General features: G+C 39.6%; 1 protein-coding gene across 1 annotated transcript in view; it reads left to right on the top strand.

Annotated features, from left to right (window-relative positions):
* The window catches only part of LOC105946358, a 40115-nt gene that overhangs the window by 2623 nt on the left and 21736 nt on the right, over positions 1 to 15756 (top strand). The window contains exons 3-5 of the mRNA XM_031904578.1: positions 13869 to 13969; positions 14364 to 14429; positions 15216 to 15311. Coding sequence (XP_031760438.1) covers positions 13869 to 13969; positions 14364 to 14429; positions 15216 to 15311 — 263 coding nt within the window. The remainder of the gene's footprint in view (positions 1 to 13868; positions 13970 to 14363; positions 14430 to 15215; positions 15312 to 15756) is intronic.

Here is a 15756-nt window from a genome sequence, read left to right as displayed (position 1 = left end):
CATACATTGCAATATATTCAAGCTGGCCAACTACGTCGCAGTCACCCCCGGTCTGGCCAGTCCGGACTGACTTATGCGAATCATTAAGAATTCTACTGCTTCAATATATGTTCAATATATGTCCCTTTGCTGAACGTATATTGAAGCAGTAGAATTCTTAATGAATCGCATAAGTCAGTGTAGGACTGGCCAGACCGGGGGTGACTGCGACGTAGTTGGCCAGCTTGAATATATTGCAATATATGGACAAACAATCCCTGTTTTGCTTAAAGGGGAGGGCATTTCTTAGTAACTTAATGCACAGAAAGTCTTAATGTCCTATATATATTGATAATGGGTGAGTGCAGAGGAGCAAATTTTTTAGCCAGGCAGTCATGGATTTGTAGTGAATTTCCACATTTCACCATTGGCGAATTGTTTTTCAAAACTTCAGCGAAAATTTGCAGCGGATTCTTGGCCATTTTGCAAATTTTCCTTTCGTTTCATGAATTTTCCAGTGTAGCGGGACAGACTTCCTCATCACTACACATAATCCTTAAAGTGACCTGTCACCCAGACATAAAAAGTTGTATAATAAAAGCCCTTTTCAAATTAAACATGAAAACCAAAATCATTTTTTTATTACCACATCCATACCCATTATAAAAGCATTTAAAAATCCCAGCTGTCAGTCATACAGTATATTGCTTGCCCCACCTCTATGCCTTAGGCATAGAGGCGGGGCAGACAGTTACTTTCACTTTCAATTCAGAACTTTTTAGATGTTGCTGCACTGCTTACATTCTTCTCCCTCCTCACCATGTAATTATGTAACCAGTGCATGGACATGGGCATTAGGTCCCCCCATACTGGCACAGAAACAAGATATTGGCAGGATGCAATGCCTGCTTTGATAACAGTGTCCACAAAATGGCCCCTGCCTGCTTGCTGCAATTGTGAATTCCAAGGCTGAAGAAACTAAGATTAAAATAATTTATATAGTGTAAGTAAAGTTTATTTTGCTTGACAACCACAATAGAAACCAATTTGGAATTATTGCTTAAGGTGACAGGTCCCCTTTAATTTCATGAACTGCTTTAAGCAACATCTTTATGTTGCAATGTTGCATCAGTTAGCAAGAGAGAAAGATAAAAAAAACTGTATAACTGAAGCAACATCTATTTACACCAACTATGTCAAAAACATGTTATTATTCAGCTCTGTCTATATTTTGGCCTTTTATAATAGCTCCTCAGCTTATGATCTCAGGGGTTAGCGTTAGCATTGCTGTCTTACACTGCTGAGGTTCTATTTTGATTCCATCCAGGGCTCTGCAAGGAGTTTGTATATTGTCTGCAGTGGTTGCTTGAATTGGCAAGAATCACATGATGCTGTCCATAGACAATGGATAGTCAGTCATCCAATCAGCATCTTAGCATTTCCTGATTCACAAATGAGTATTACAAGGAGAAGACTTGCTGATCCTTGTGTATCTGGCTACAGAGGAGCAACAGCCATAGAGATGCAGCCAAGTGTCTTTACCATGTTGCTGTGTTATGTCTCTTCTAGTTAACAGAAAGAAAAAAAAATACCAATACCTATGGCATTTTCGATTGCACCATCCAGAGACAGCATTTAACATTCAAAAAATGGTGTCTGGACATGGTAGGACAAAATGTGAATACTTGCTGGCTGCATCTGTAGCTTACGAGTACATACCGTACTTTATAATACATTTGAAGGTTTCCCTGTTCTGTGCATCCCCTACCCATTTTCTCTATAGGATAGTCTGTCTATGTGCTCTCTGGCATCAGTTCCCTACCCCACTTAGGCTCACTGTGTAATGCAACCCCATCTTCATCTTGTTTCATTAACAAAGTGATGGATTCTGGGACTTGAAGTCCCTATGCTTTCCATAGTGTTGGTGCACAGGAACTTCAAAGAAAATGTCAGTCTCACGTGTACAGTATGTAAGAAAGCAAGCAAGTTGCAGGTAGAAGTCCCTTTGTTAAATGTATAATGAAGCAGTAGAATTCTTAATGAATCAGATGAATGTGGGTGTAGGACTGGCCAGACCGGGGGTTAGTGAGTGTAGGACTGGCCAAACCGGGGGTGACTGTGACGTAGTTGGCCAGCTTGAATATATTGCAATATATAGACAAACAATCCCTGTTTTATTTAGGGGAGGGCATTTCTTGGTAGCTTAAAGGAACAGTAACAACAAAAAAATTATACATTTTAAAGAAATTAAACTATAATGTACTGCTGCCCTGCACTGGTAAAAGTTTTGTGTTTGCTTCAGAAACATTACTAGAGTAGCCATGGGGGCAGCCATTCAAAAGAAGAAAAGGCACAGGTTATACAGCAGCTAACAGATAAACCCTGTAGAATACAATGGTATCTTATCTGTTATCTGCTATGTAACCTGTGCCTTTTCTCCTTTTTTCCAGTTTGAGTGGCTGCCCCCATGGCTACACATCAGCTTATTTATATAAACTATAATAGTGTTCCTGAAGCAAACACCCCAGTTTTACCAGTGCAGGGCAACAGTACGTTATGTTTCAATTACTTTAAAACACTTTCATTTTTTTGTGTTACTGTTCCTTTAATGCACAGAAGGGCTGATTCACTAAAGTGCATTAAAACGTGCGCTATTTATAGCGTGCGGTAAAATTTTATCGGGTCTAAATTTTCGCGACAACGCACGATTCACTATAAGCACATTTGCGCTAATTTACGCGCGATACTGCATGCAATATTTTAGTTGCCCTAAATAACCTGTGCGCTACTTTTCGCATGCGCGCTAAATAACGCACACGCAGCGCAGTATTTTTCGCATGCACGCTAATTATTGCAAGTGCTAATTGTTGCGACATTACGCACTCAGCAATCGCCAGCATAAAACTGGCGACATTTTGCCCTGGGAGAGCACAGAGTGCCAGAGAGGTGCTGTATAAATGTTTATTTGCAAAAAACCCCCAAAAAAACAATAAAAATATAAGTAACAAAAAAAAAAGAAGTGCTAGAGATAATAAAATAGGGGGGGGGGGGCATTTAAGAATATTAAGCCAAATACTTAGGGGTCCGTTTGCTAAAGTGGTGGTAGATTTTAGACACAGAATAAATGGCAAATATGTTATGGGCACTGAAAGGTCTAAGGTCATTTCCAAGGAACGACAGAACAGGAGATTTTAAAATGCTCACTCAGAAAAGGAAATTTATTGATGCGGTGCACCAAGCATAGAATAGCAGTACAGCATTCATCAGCGTCTCACAAATTTGTGTGTCAACATCATTAGCATAAGTAATTACGTATTATTACCTTTGTAATTTCATTGGTTAACACATTAATATACAGAATAAGACAATTATTTTATTGGATTAGGTAGTTAAGCGTCACCTGTGGTAAGGCAAGATGCCCAGAGAAAAAGGATTATATCTTGTCCATTTTCAGTTCCCTACCTACTGTACCTAAAGCCGTTGGGCCACATCCTGACCATCAGACATGATTTCCTGTTGAGCAGAACATTTGCAGAAACGTTCCAGGCATGGAAGTCTGCCAGGTATATTATTATGTAGGTAAAAGGTTATCTGAGCCAATCTTCTGAGCAATGCAAGCTCAGGTCTAAGAAGCAAAGCAAAAATCAGATCTAACAGTCCCCCCTTTGGAGATGTCCATCTCCACAAAAAGTAAGTAATAGAGAGGTAATATGGTTTAAAGACATTTCAGGCACTTAGCAGTTTGTATGGAGATGCCCTATAAATTTCCATTTCTAAACATATTCTCCTGGATCACTAGATACTGTTCCAAGCATAACAGCATATTGGCCACTAGACACTGGATCCTGCCCATTTCCACACCCAGATATGGCCTTGAGGAAACAATATTTTATTAACCAAATAATGACCCCCAACCCCTAAAATAAACACTACTAATCACTATCTGCCATGAATTGGGGGTAAGTTCTTTCTAATCATTTCTGGAACCCATGTGATTTAAATGGGACTTGATGATCCAGCACTGTATCTGCTATATAGCTGAGATCCCTGTACAATCAATATACCCTTAAATACGGCTGTTTTTCTTTCAGATCCACACAAACACTTGGGAATTCAATAGAATTAAAAAAAAATGGTATGGCCGACTCGAAATTGTAATTGCTTTTTTTTCGAGAAGGAATATTCAATTCTACAATCTTTGTATAATTAAAAAATAATCCTACTTAGGCAGATTCCCCTCCACTAGTAGGTATATCAAAACAAACCCAACACTCAGTGAGATTTACAATCTTACCAATACGAACATGCATTTGAAATACCATATTATCATTGTAGGAAATACTGTAAGGAAACAGGAAAGAAAGTAAAATTATTGTTGCAAACATCATTGGTGATAGAATGACCAACTACTCTCAGGAAGTAAGTGACTTATCAATTACCACAAATCCCTTGCACACAATGTCTCACTGGTTTACACCACTCAGCCACAAAAGATGTGTTGTCCTGTTGTTGACGTGTTGTCTTCTTCTTTGTCCGTGTCTTTGAATAAGTTTCCGGGTCTTTCTTCTACACCTTGGTCTGGAGTCATGGTCAATTCAGTAATCTTTTTAGCTTTCGCTTGTGCTCTAGTCACCAGAGGGCTATAACTAGGAGTAGGCTTTTGCAGTTCCACGTTTTTAGCTATAGCATTAGCATGCACCTTTTTGCAGTGCGAAGCATGGACCCAATAGTCTTTACCCTCAAGTTTAACTGATGTTGGTGACACAAGCAAGACTTGAAAAGGACCTTTCCACCTTGGCTCTAAAGCACTCTTTCGAGTATGGTGCTTGTAGTAGACCCAATCACCTTGCTGTAACTGATGTGCTTGATCCGTTGATGTCTTTGGCTGAGCGGCTTTAACCTGTGATTTAAGCATTGACAAATTGTGTGAAAGTTGAATGCAATACTGGACAACCTTATCAATGCAGTCCTGAGCTCTGCAGGGATAGTCATTGAAACATTAGTAGCCATCATTCTACCAAACAATACCTCATAAGGAGACAGCCCATGCTTTGCCAATGGAGTAGTTCATAGGGAAGTAAGTACTAATGGTAGGGCTTTTACCCAACTGGAGTCTAATAATGTCTCTGAAGTTTTTGCAAGTTTTTGTTTTATTGACCCATTTGTTGCTTAACCTGAAAGGTTTCATAATTAATCACTTCATCCCCCCTTTGCTAAGTGTGAAACACCATGGCAATTGCTGCTAAATGGGGAAGCAAAGCCTTCGGAGCCACCACTTTCCATCTTAAGGTAACAGAGTGGCAGGATTAAGGGTGGAACATTTCTTTAAAATAATGTTGGTATTGGACAATAATATAAGTTTATACTTATACAAGCGCGCAATCGAAAAATGTCTGGTATGGGCAGAGTTAAGGACCAAGTCACTGCATTTTTTTTTTCACAATCAAGGAAGCTGCTGCAAGAGAACGTAGACATCCTGGTAGGCCTCTTGCTATAGGATCAAGATGGTAACTGTAATAGGCTATAGGCTTTTGTTTATCAAGATGAGCCTGTGTTAAAACTCCCGTAGTATGTCCATTCCGCTCATGACATTATAAGGTAAATGGCTTTGAATAATCTGGTAATCCTAAAACAGGAGCATGCTGAAGAACATCTTTTAAAGCATTAAAGGTGTCCTCATTGTCATCTGACCAGGATAGAGTGTCATCAGGTTGCACCTGTTGGAGTCTAACAAAGGTCTGGTTAATTCAGAGTAATTGGCAGTCCACTGTCTACAATATTCAAGCATACCTAGGAAAGTGCGTAATTGGGAAGCTTGTGAAGGAAGGGCTAAATCACAAATGGCTTGTACACACATGGGACTTAAATGACATAACCCAGCAGAAATGTAATGTCCTAGGTAATGGAGTTTAAGCTTACAATACTGTAATTTTTGGAAAGATACTTTAGGGCTGATTCACTAAAGTGCGTTAAAAGTGCGCTATTTATAGTGTGCGATAAAATTTTATTGCATCTAAATTTTCGCCACTTAACGCACAATTCACTATAAGCATACTTGCGCTAATTTACGCGCGATATTGCATGCGGCATTTACCGCATGCGCGCTAATTAATGCCTATTATTATGTGCGCTCATAGTCGCTGCGTATAAATAGTAGCATATAAATAGTGGCCACATATAAATAGTAACATATAAATAGTAGCATATAAATAGTAGCCGCATATACTGTAACTAGTGCATATAAATAGTAGCATATAAATAGTAGCCACATATACTGTAAATAGTGTGTATAAATAGTAGCCGCATATAAATAGTAGCCACATATAAATAGTAGCCACATATAAATAGTGCATATAAATAGTAGCATATAAATAGTAGCCGCATATAAATAGTAGCCACATATAAATAGTGCATATAAATAGTAGCATATAATAGTAGCCGCATATAAATAGTAGCCACATATAAATAGTGCATATAAATAGTAGCATATAAATAGTAGCTGCATATAACTATGATACTATTTATATGCTACTATTTATATGTAGCTACTATTTATATGCTACAATTTATATGCACTATTTATATGTAGCTACTATTTATATGCTACTATTTATATGCACTATTTATATGTAGCTACTATTTATATGCACTATTTATATGTAGCTACTATTTATATGCTACTATTTATATGCACTATTTATATGTGGCTACTATTTATATGCTACTATTTATATGCACTATTTATATGTAGCTACTATTTATATGCTACTATTTATATGCACTATTTATATGTGGCTACTATTTATATGCTACTATTTATATGCACTATTTATATGTGGCTACTATTTATATGCTACTATTTATATGCACTATTTATATGCTACTATTTATATGCGGCAAACTGGAGGCTACATCACTCTAGGGCCAACATAGACCTAAATAAATAACACTGTAAAGTCCATATTTTATTGCCAAAAGCTCATTAACTGTACTTTTCTATAATTACCGCCTGCCTCAAGTAGGTGTTAATTTTCGCATTGTCTAATGCGATATTTAGTGCGCCTAAGTGTTTGTGAATCATGCGTTAGTATTCTTTTCTGTGCACTAATTAACGCATGCGGTAACATTACCGCATGTGGTTGCGCGCAAATTAATGCATGCGATAATACTGTAGTGAATCGCACCCTAATTGTCTCGTCTTTTTTAACGCAAAAAAGCGTGCGATAAAAATTAATGCACTTTAGTGAATCAACCCTTTTATATCTTAATGCAGGCAATTGGCAGAGTAAGGCATGAGTGTCAATTTTGCAAGCCTGTTCTGTGGGGGAGGCAATTAAAATGTAATCTACATATTGCATTACAGCAGAGCCTCCCTGGCAGTGTTAAAGAGTCTAAATCTTCCTTGAAAAATTCCTAGTCATGCTTTGGGATAGATTGGATATTGTGGAATTCTATAAATTGGTATGGTGGGGTCAACAGTAATCTTAATTGGTGGAATTTCCATATGACCAACATCATTAGGGCCAGTGGACCATACACTGTAAAGTACCGTAAAAAGCTCAGCAGGTATATCAATTGTTTTAATATTAGTAGTTGAATTAGTAGTTGGATTAGTAGTAGAACAATACAACAAAGGAAAGACAGTTGAGGCTTGCAAAGCAATAGGGTCATCAGCTATTTGTAAATAAACTCCATCTGCCGTGCAGGGAATAGTGGCCCCTAACTTGCCGAGTAAATCATAGCAAAAAAAAAAACTGTGGTCAATAGAACAATCACGTATGGTAACTGGCACACCCTTGGTTAATGGCAGTTGCCGAGGAGTATTAATTACACCAACAGTGGTTAAAGTAGTGCTGGATAATGATAGTGTGTACATCACTTGGTCACAGTAGAGATTTTGAAGCTCCGGTGTCTACAAGGCAGGAAACAAGTGAACCATTAATAACATAATTATATGTTATAGCCAAAGTACTGATATGGGTTAATTTGGGCAGGCGTTGGCTGCGAGTTAAGGGTAGTAATGGCATTCATCATTAATTGCATGCTTTGTTTAATTTTATCAGTACTGTTTAAGATTGCCGTTTCACTTTGTTGAGAATCAGCCTGTTTAGCTTGCTCATTAGTTTGCTTTCTGTCAGCTATTAAAGTTTTTTATAGCTTTTAGCTGTTGGTTGCATCATAAATAGCCTTAGCATAAAATTTAGGATTCACAGCACAATCAAATCTTGGTTCTATATCACTATCACTATCACCCTTTGATTGGCATTCAGATATCAAGTTTGGATATAATCTATCAGGTCTTTCCAGTCTGTCCCTGATCTTTCCCTGAATAAGGAGGAGCAGGTGGTGATTTTTAATCTTTACAAGCATTAGCTTCCTCTTTCCACAAGGTGAACATTGCCCATTCTCTATCATATGGAACCTTACATTGCATTAACAGAGTTTCTAGAAACCTTATACAAGCTACATTATACATTATGGCCAAATCATATTAGGGTCATTGGTAGCCCATGTGGTCTGCTTATGCCATGCTGACATAAACAGTTGCAACCTCATGTTTCTTAACCATAAAGGCTCTCTCGGGACCGTATTTACCACTTGGGCAGGAATCAAATGCCATTCCTTTATAGTTACCTTTTTGCCATCTGGGTATTCTGCCACCCTAGATCTTTTGTTCCCCATAGCTGTCCCTGTGTAACTACCTTCTAGGCTCTGTTACTTTCTCTCTTATTAGAAGATAGTTCAGTTCAGTTCAACCACCTGACCCTCTAATTCTCTCTTTGTAGTGGTTGATCAAATTCTCTTTTCATTTCTCTTTTTCTTATACTCTAACACTTCTTTTTCTCTTATTCTCTTTAACACTTTACTCAGATCATTAAAGGTGGCATTAATCCACTTCAAAACACACCACCTTTCCTGTATACTCTTCCGTCAGTGCGGTTGCAAAAATCGCTGAACCAATAGTTATACTAACTTTAGGCAAATGCCTCTGACCAATAGTGACAGGTGCAAGCAACAGGTCTGTCTGTAGCAACTATAATTTGGTGTAACTCAAGACAGTGTTATAGCCTAGGGTGAAATTCACACCAATAATTTGGGAAAAACTTTCAATTTTAAGGCTTTATAATTAACACCTTACAGCCCTAATGCAATTACCGAGCTGGCCTAGCAACACATAAGTTTCAAACAGGACTTCAAAAGACACCAACCGTAACAATCAGACAAAGCACAAATATAGGGTCAGATACATATACACAGAGCCGCTTATTTTCACTCTTTTGAAATTCTTTTTTTTTTTTTTTTTTCTTTTCTCTCAAGCAGCAGATGATCTTTCCCTTCCTATTCTCATGAGGCAACTTAATCCAGAATCCCAAAATACCCAGGGGGCAAAGATAACATGTAAATTATTCAATAAAGTTGCATTTTCTGAGAGTAGCGATTAGGATGCAGCCTTACCCAAGGACAGAAAGAATAGTGACCAACAACTGAGCACAAATTTAGGTAAAAGCTTACCTTATGGGCCCGGTTTGTACACAGTTATGGTCAATGATTCCAGGTTCCGTCCCAAGGTACGGTGCATCCCATCCTCGTCGCCAACTGAAAGGTCTATGGTCATTTCCAAGGAACGACAGAACAGGAGATTTTAAAATTCTCACTCAGAAAAGGAAATTTATTGATGCGGTGCACCAAGCATAGAATAGCAGTACAGCATTCATCAGCTTCTCACAAATTTGTGTGTCACCTACCCTGTGACATAATTTTTTATACCTTTGAATAAACATCATTAGCATAAGTAATTATGTATTATTACCTTTGTAATTTCATTGGTTAACACATTAATATACAGAATAAGACAATTATTTTATTGGATTAGGTAGTTAAGCGTCACCTGTGGTAAGGCAAGATGCCCAGAGAAACAGGACTATATCTTGTCCATTTTCAGTTCCCTACCTACTGTACCTAAAGCCGTTGGGCCACATCCTGACCATCAGACATGATTTCCTGTTGAGCAGAACATTTGCAGAAACGTTCCAGGCATGGAAGTCTGCCAGGCATATTATTATGTAGGTAAAAGGTTATCTGAGCCAATCTTCTGAGCAATGCAAGCTCAGGTCTAAGAAGCAAAGCAAAAATCAGATCTAACAGCACTTTATTAAACGGAAACAAATATAATATTGCAATTATTCTGGCAACAAAACATTGGATTGGCAGTTATCACACAGAAAATACGCTACGTACTAATTAACGCAAGTTTTACTATTCAGCAAAATGGGCTAAAAACAAAATTGTTGGCAGAATATTTGCAAACATTTAACCCACATAGCATATTGATGCTGTTACTGATAAATGTAAGAGTGTAGGAGAAACTACATGAAAGTATAGAATACCATATCAAGGAAGGCAAAATAATTAGACATTAACCAGTTCAAAAGTAGAAAACTAAAAACTTTAATCTTAAGAATAAAATATTTTAAAATGCTATAAAAAAAAAAAACTTAGGGCTTGCTGCCCTTGAGTTCCCGCATGTCCCTCCGCAGCTCGGCCAACTGGGCCTTGATGTTGTCCAGATCCTCCTGCATTGACCGAAGTGTCGGGTCAGTCCACCCAGGTGTTGTTTGGGTCCCCACATCTTCGGTCCGGCGTGAAGGTCCCTCCTCCGCAGGAGGACCTGGTGCCCAGCGCTTGAGTCTGGGGCCTGGGGGGAGAACTCAAGGGCCTGGGGGAAACTGGGGGAGAAATCAAGGGGGGGAGTGTCCGGGGCCTGGGGTGTGTCCGGGGCCTTGGGGGACTCTGGGGCCTCTGGGGCTGCTGGTGGAGCTGGGGCCTCGATGGCCTGGGCGGGTGCTGGGGCCTCTGGAGCCTGGTGTGCCTGGGGTTGGGCCTCTGGAGGGAGAAGAGCAGGGCCGGATTTCTTTCTGAGGCGCCCCGAGGCCGCCCCTGTAGGTGTCCCCCTCTGCGCATGCGCAAATGCGCCCCCAGTGCGCATGCGCGAACGCGCCCCCCGTGCGCATGCGCGAACCCGGCCCCTCCCCAATGCGCTTGCGCAAACGCTCCTTTAAACTCCCATACGGAGCAGTGGGGAGAGGTCCCGACTGCTCCGTATGGGAGCCAAATTAAAAAATTTTCTTGCGGCGGGGCGGCATGCCGCCCCTAAACTTCTGCCGCCCTAGGCCCGGGCCTTTGTGGCCTCTCCACAAATCCGGGCCTGGAGAAGAGGCGCTATATCGAGCTGGAGTTCTGTGAGATAGTATTGCAAGATGTTATTTAAATCTATTATACATATATATATATATATATATATATATATATATATATATATATATAGAAACAACAACAAGAGATCCTCTGCACTCACCCATTATCAATATATAGGACATTAAGACATTCGGTGCATTTAAGCTACTAAGAAATGCCCTTCCCTTTAAGCAAAACAGGGATTGTTTGTCCATATATTGCAATATACTTCAAGCTGGCCAACTACATCAAAGTCATCCCTTTTGACCAGTTCCTACACTGATTTGTGCGATTCATTGAGAATTCTACTGCTTCAATATACATTTAGCCAAGGGACTAAGTTTTACCTGCAACTTTCTTGCTTTCAAGGTTAAAACCCCCATATGGTTGCCCTTTTATTGGCTCCACTGGGATCACCTGACTGCAGCTGGGAAGGGTGGGAGCTACAACAAGGAGCTGGCCACTGCTCCTGTATAAGCTATAACAAAAAAAGGGAAAGTTGTGCTCAACCACTAAATTTTAAACCATTAGGCGGGGGTGCATTTCTTAGTAGCTTAAATGCACCGAATGTCTTAATGTCCTATATATTGATAATGGGTGAGTGCAGAGGATCTCTTGTTGTTGTTTCTATGTATTTCGTGGTCACAACCTCATTGCACCCCCGCCTAATGGTTTAAAATTTAGTGGTTGAGCACAACTTTCCCTTTGTTTTTATCCTTGAGAAAGGTCCTAACAAGGACCGAAACGTTGGTTTTAACAATATATCTACAATAAAAAAATTTTGATGAAACATTGAAGGGTGTGCTGGCCACAGATGATTATTTTCTATACAGACATAATTTTGGCTAGCACCCCGCAGAATATTGAGCCTTGGAGTGCGGACACCATTTGGATTGAGATATATATATATATAACACACATTCATACACAGAGGGCCACCATCATAAATAACGGGGCCCCTCACGAACATTTTTTTGGGCCCCCCTCCTCCCACACCCCCTCTGGCCCCTCCCCCTGTGAACCCTCACATCAATACAAAGGACACACAGACATTGTTAGCCAGGGCCCCCTAAAACATATATATAATACAAAATGTTTAGAAGCTGCACACCATAAGTAGTGATGATACCTCGGTGCCTGTGCAAAAAGTACTACAGACATGGAGTGACAGCACGCACAGGATTTTCACACTCAGTCAAGTAGATTTTGTAGAATCTACTTGACTGAGTGTGAAAATCCTGTGCGTGCCGTCACTCCATGTCTGTATATATATATATATATATATATATATATATATTTCTTACATTTGTACTTTTAGTTCAAATTACTTGCTAAATCTTTTAAGAAATGTATTGTGTAAAACCATATTAAAGTACAATAATTACCTTTCCACAATTAGCTCCATATTCCTGTGCTTCAGGTCCGACCATATCCGCTGGAGCAGGCAGAGGTCCATTTCCAGGTCGAAGCCCCTGCACAACCCATCTATTAGGTTGAGCAGGATAGCCCTCTTCCTCTCATGGACCCCTATGGGCCCCAGCGGCAGCCTGTCATACCCTAAGCGCAGGAAGAACTCAATTATATAGCGCCTCTCCCCCGGTAGCAGCTCAGAAACCCCAGGCATGATGCTCCTCTCAGTGTGACTGCAGGCTCAATGACACAAAATGGCCACAAGTCGCACATGTCACGAGATTACAAAGTCACTACAAAATGTCCGCAAGTCGCGAGATTACAAAGTCGCGACAAAAGAGTCACCAAATATACCTAGTAATGTATTTATGGCGACTAAATATTTACTGCTATTGTACTGCATATTATGGCGACTAAATATTTACCGCTATAGTAGCGAAATTATGCGAATAAACGCACGCCATGTTAGCCATACATGCCATGGTAGGCAGGCAGGCATGCAGAGGATCTGGAGCATAGAGACAGGGACACCTTGTCTTCAGGCAAAACACAGGTTTATTTAGGGCCAATTCTTCCCAACAGAAACATAAAAACATAAGTTCATAAACAGTTCAGTGTTATGATATGTCCCTTCTTCAGGGTTCTCACCATCCAAGGTTATTTCCACACTCTGGAACACTCAGGCTTCACATTAAGCCTTGCTGAGCTCTCTCAGCACTCATCCGTCTGATCATAACTCCCTCTGCTCCCTGCAGTGGCAGGAGGCCCCCCCAGCCCCTCTGGGAGTTCCTAACACAGGCAGCCCTCCTGCTCTGTGCCCTGCTCTGAGAGCGACCTTCACACAGTCAAGGTTCAATTCCAACACCAACTACTCTGTGTAAATCACACAGCCCTTTTATTGGCTGCTCACCTGCAGCCTAATCAGGCAGCTCCCTACAGCTGGCCAAATCAAAATCTTAAAGGGAGATTTACTCCAACACAGCATTACCTGCTGTAAAACCAGGTATTTTACCTGGTGCTACATGTATCCCACTATTAACACTGGTGGAAATACACCAAATAACGCTCTTTCCCATTGCATCTCTCACAGTATGAATTTGGTAGTCACAGCCTCATTGCACCTCCACCTAATGGCTTAAATTTATGTAACAACTTCCCCTATATATATTCTAGATTAGTTATTAGATCTGCTAATTTGGAATTACAGTACAATAATGAATCTGAAATAATATTTTATGAAACAGGTGTGGGAAAGAGTTTCCTTCTCAATCTGTTGCTGCTACTGACAGAAGAAAACAAGGAGGAATTGGAGGCTAACGGACTGAAGAAAATACAAACATTGCAGGTGCTAATTATTTTAATTAAGGGTGATGGGATGGACACAGGGAAATAATGTAAATCACCGGTGAAGAAGTTGCCTCGCAAGGAAGTTTGGAAAACCAAATCACAATCAAACAAATCGACATGGATGCTTTCCCACTGGCAATTTGCATTATTGCCGGTGGGAAAGCATTTAGAGATTGTCACCCCTAGTAGTTCAGATATATCACAGGCAATAAATATCCCCATGTGCCATGGCCCTAAATGGTTTCCACCATGTACATCTTACTATTTGAGGAGTTAAAATCTAACTATTATAACACAGTGTAAATGGAGCAAATGTGTTATACTTAGAACTGGTTATATTAGCCATATGCTAATGCATTTAAAAATATTATTTTCTTGCTTATTCCATTAAGGCCATTGATGAACATGCAGAAGTTAGAATGGTGAAGGATGATTATTGTACAGAGCTGCCAGAAGCAGTAAGTACTGATATTTGTACCAACATGGCTCAGTATTAGCTTAGTTAATATCAAGTACAAGGCACATTCATATTATTACTGAGCAAATACATCAAAAGTAAAGTATGAACTTATCATTAAATAGCACTCAATACCTGTTTTACTGCTACGGATCTTCCATCCCTTCGCAATCACTGACCAAGTCAGGCCTGGGTTGAGAATGGGCGGGTTAGGGTTGAGAATGGGCGGGTTAGGGTTGAGAATGGGCGGGTTAGGATTGAGAATGGGCGGGTTAGGGTTGAGAATGGGGGGGTTAGGGTTGAGAATGGGTGAGTTAGGGTTGAGAATGGGCGGGTTAGGGTTGAGAATGGGTGGGTTAGGGTTGAGAATGGGTGGGTTAGGGTTGAGAATGGGTGGGTTAGGGTTGGGAAATTCACATCACAACTGTATGCATATTTTTCTGGCAGGTAAAAAATATTTATTTAAACAGCAATATGACTGAAATGCCCTTTCAACCCAGCAGTGTAGCCAGCCTGACTGACTTACCCGCCATTTTGTTAAAATAATGTATTAAATATGAATAATCAGCAAAATATCTTGTACTTTGCAATTTTACCTTGTGAGCGCAGGTACTTATTACACACTGGATTTGTTCATAGTGTTTTATCAAGGAAATGTGTATTGAGAAGCCTACATAATGATTATTTTTGTGTCGCAAAATAATGGGCAAATGTCTGTATTGTAATGTTTAGCTGCAAGTCTCAATAAGATGTTACTCAGACGGATTGCTGATGTTTTACATTTTAGATACAAGATTTTATTAAAGACCTTAATGGCGATGAGAGAAACTTCCAGAGTTTAGTGGGATCTATCTGCCATGAGTTAAGATTTACAAATCAAGAGGTAATGGAAATTATTTGTGTAATCATATAATTATAAAGGATGATTATGAAGATGAAAAGATTGCTCAGTTAATAATAGTAAGGCTAATAAAGTGGGGGAAGTAGATTTTTTTGCAATCAACCCCTTAAGCATTTCCTGGTTGCTCTGGTGAATGACTAACAAGCAATTTGCCAAGCAAGTCAAACTGTAATCAATAAAACTGTTGTTAGCAGTTTGAAGAATTCTAACATGATGTTTCTTAACATTGTTCATCAAATTTTTGAGTTTCCGAATTCAAGTTTGTTTTTTTAAATTATATAAACTTGCATATCATAGTAACATAACAACATAGTAAATTAGGTTGAAAAAAGACATATGTCCATCACGTTCAACCATAATACCTATATATAACCTGCCTAACTGCTAGTTGATCCAGAGGAAGGCAAAAAAAACCCCATCTGAAGCC

The sequence above is a fragment of the Xenopus tropicalis genome, chromosome 1 (assembly GCF_000004195.4).
Source record: "Xenopus tropicalis strain Nigerian chromosome 1, UCB_Xtro_10.0, whole genome shotgun sequence".
Lineage (NCBI taxonomy): Eukaryota > Metazoa > Chordata > Amphibia > Anura > Pipidae > Xenopus > Xenopus tropicalis.
Note: the sequence above shows the minus strand (reverse complement) of the source record. Positions and strands in the feature narration are given on the sequence as shown.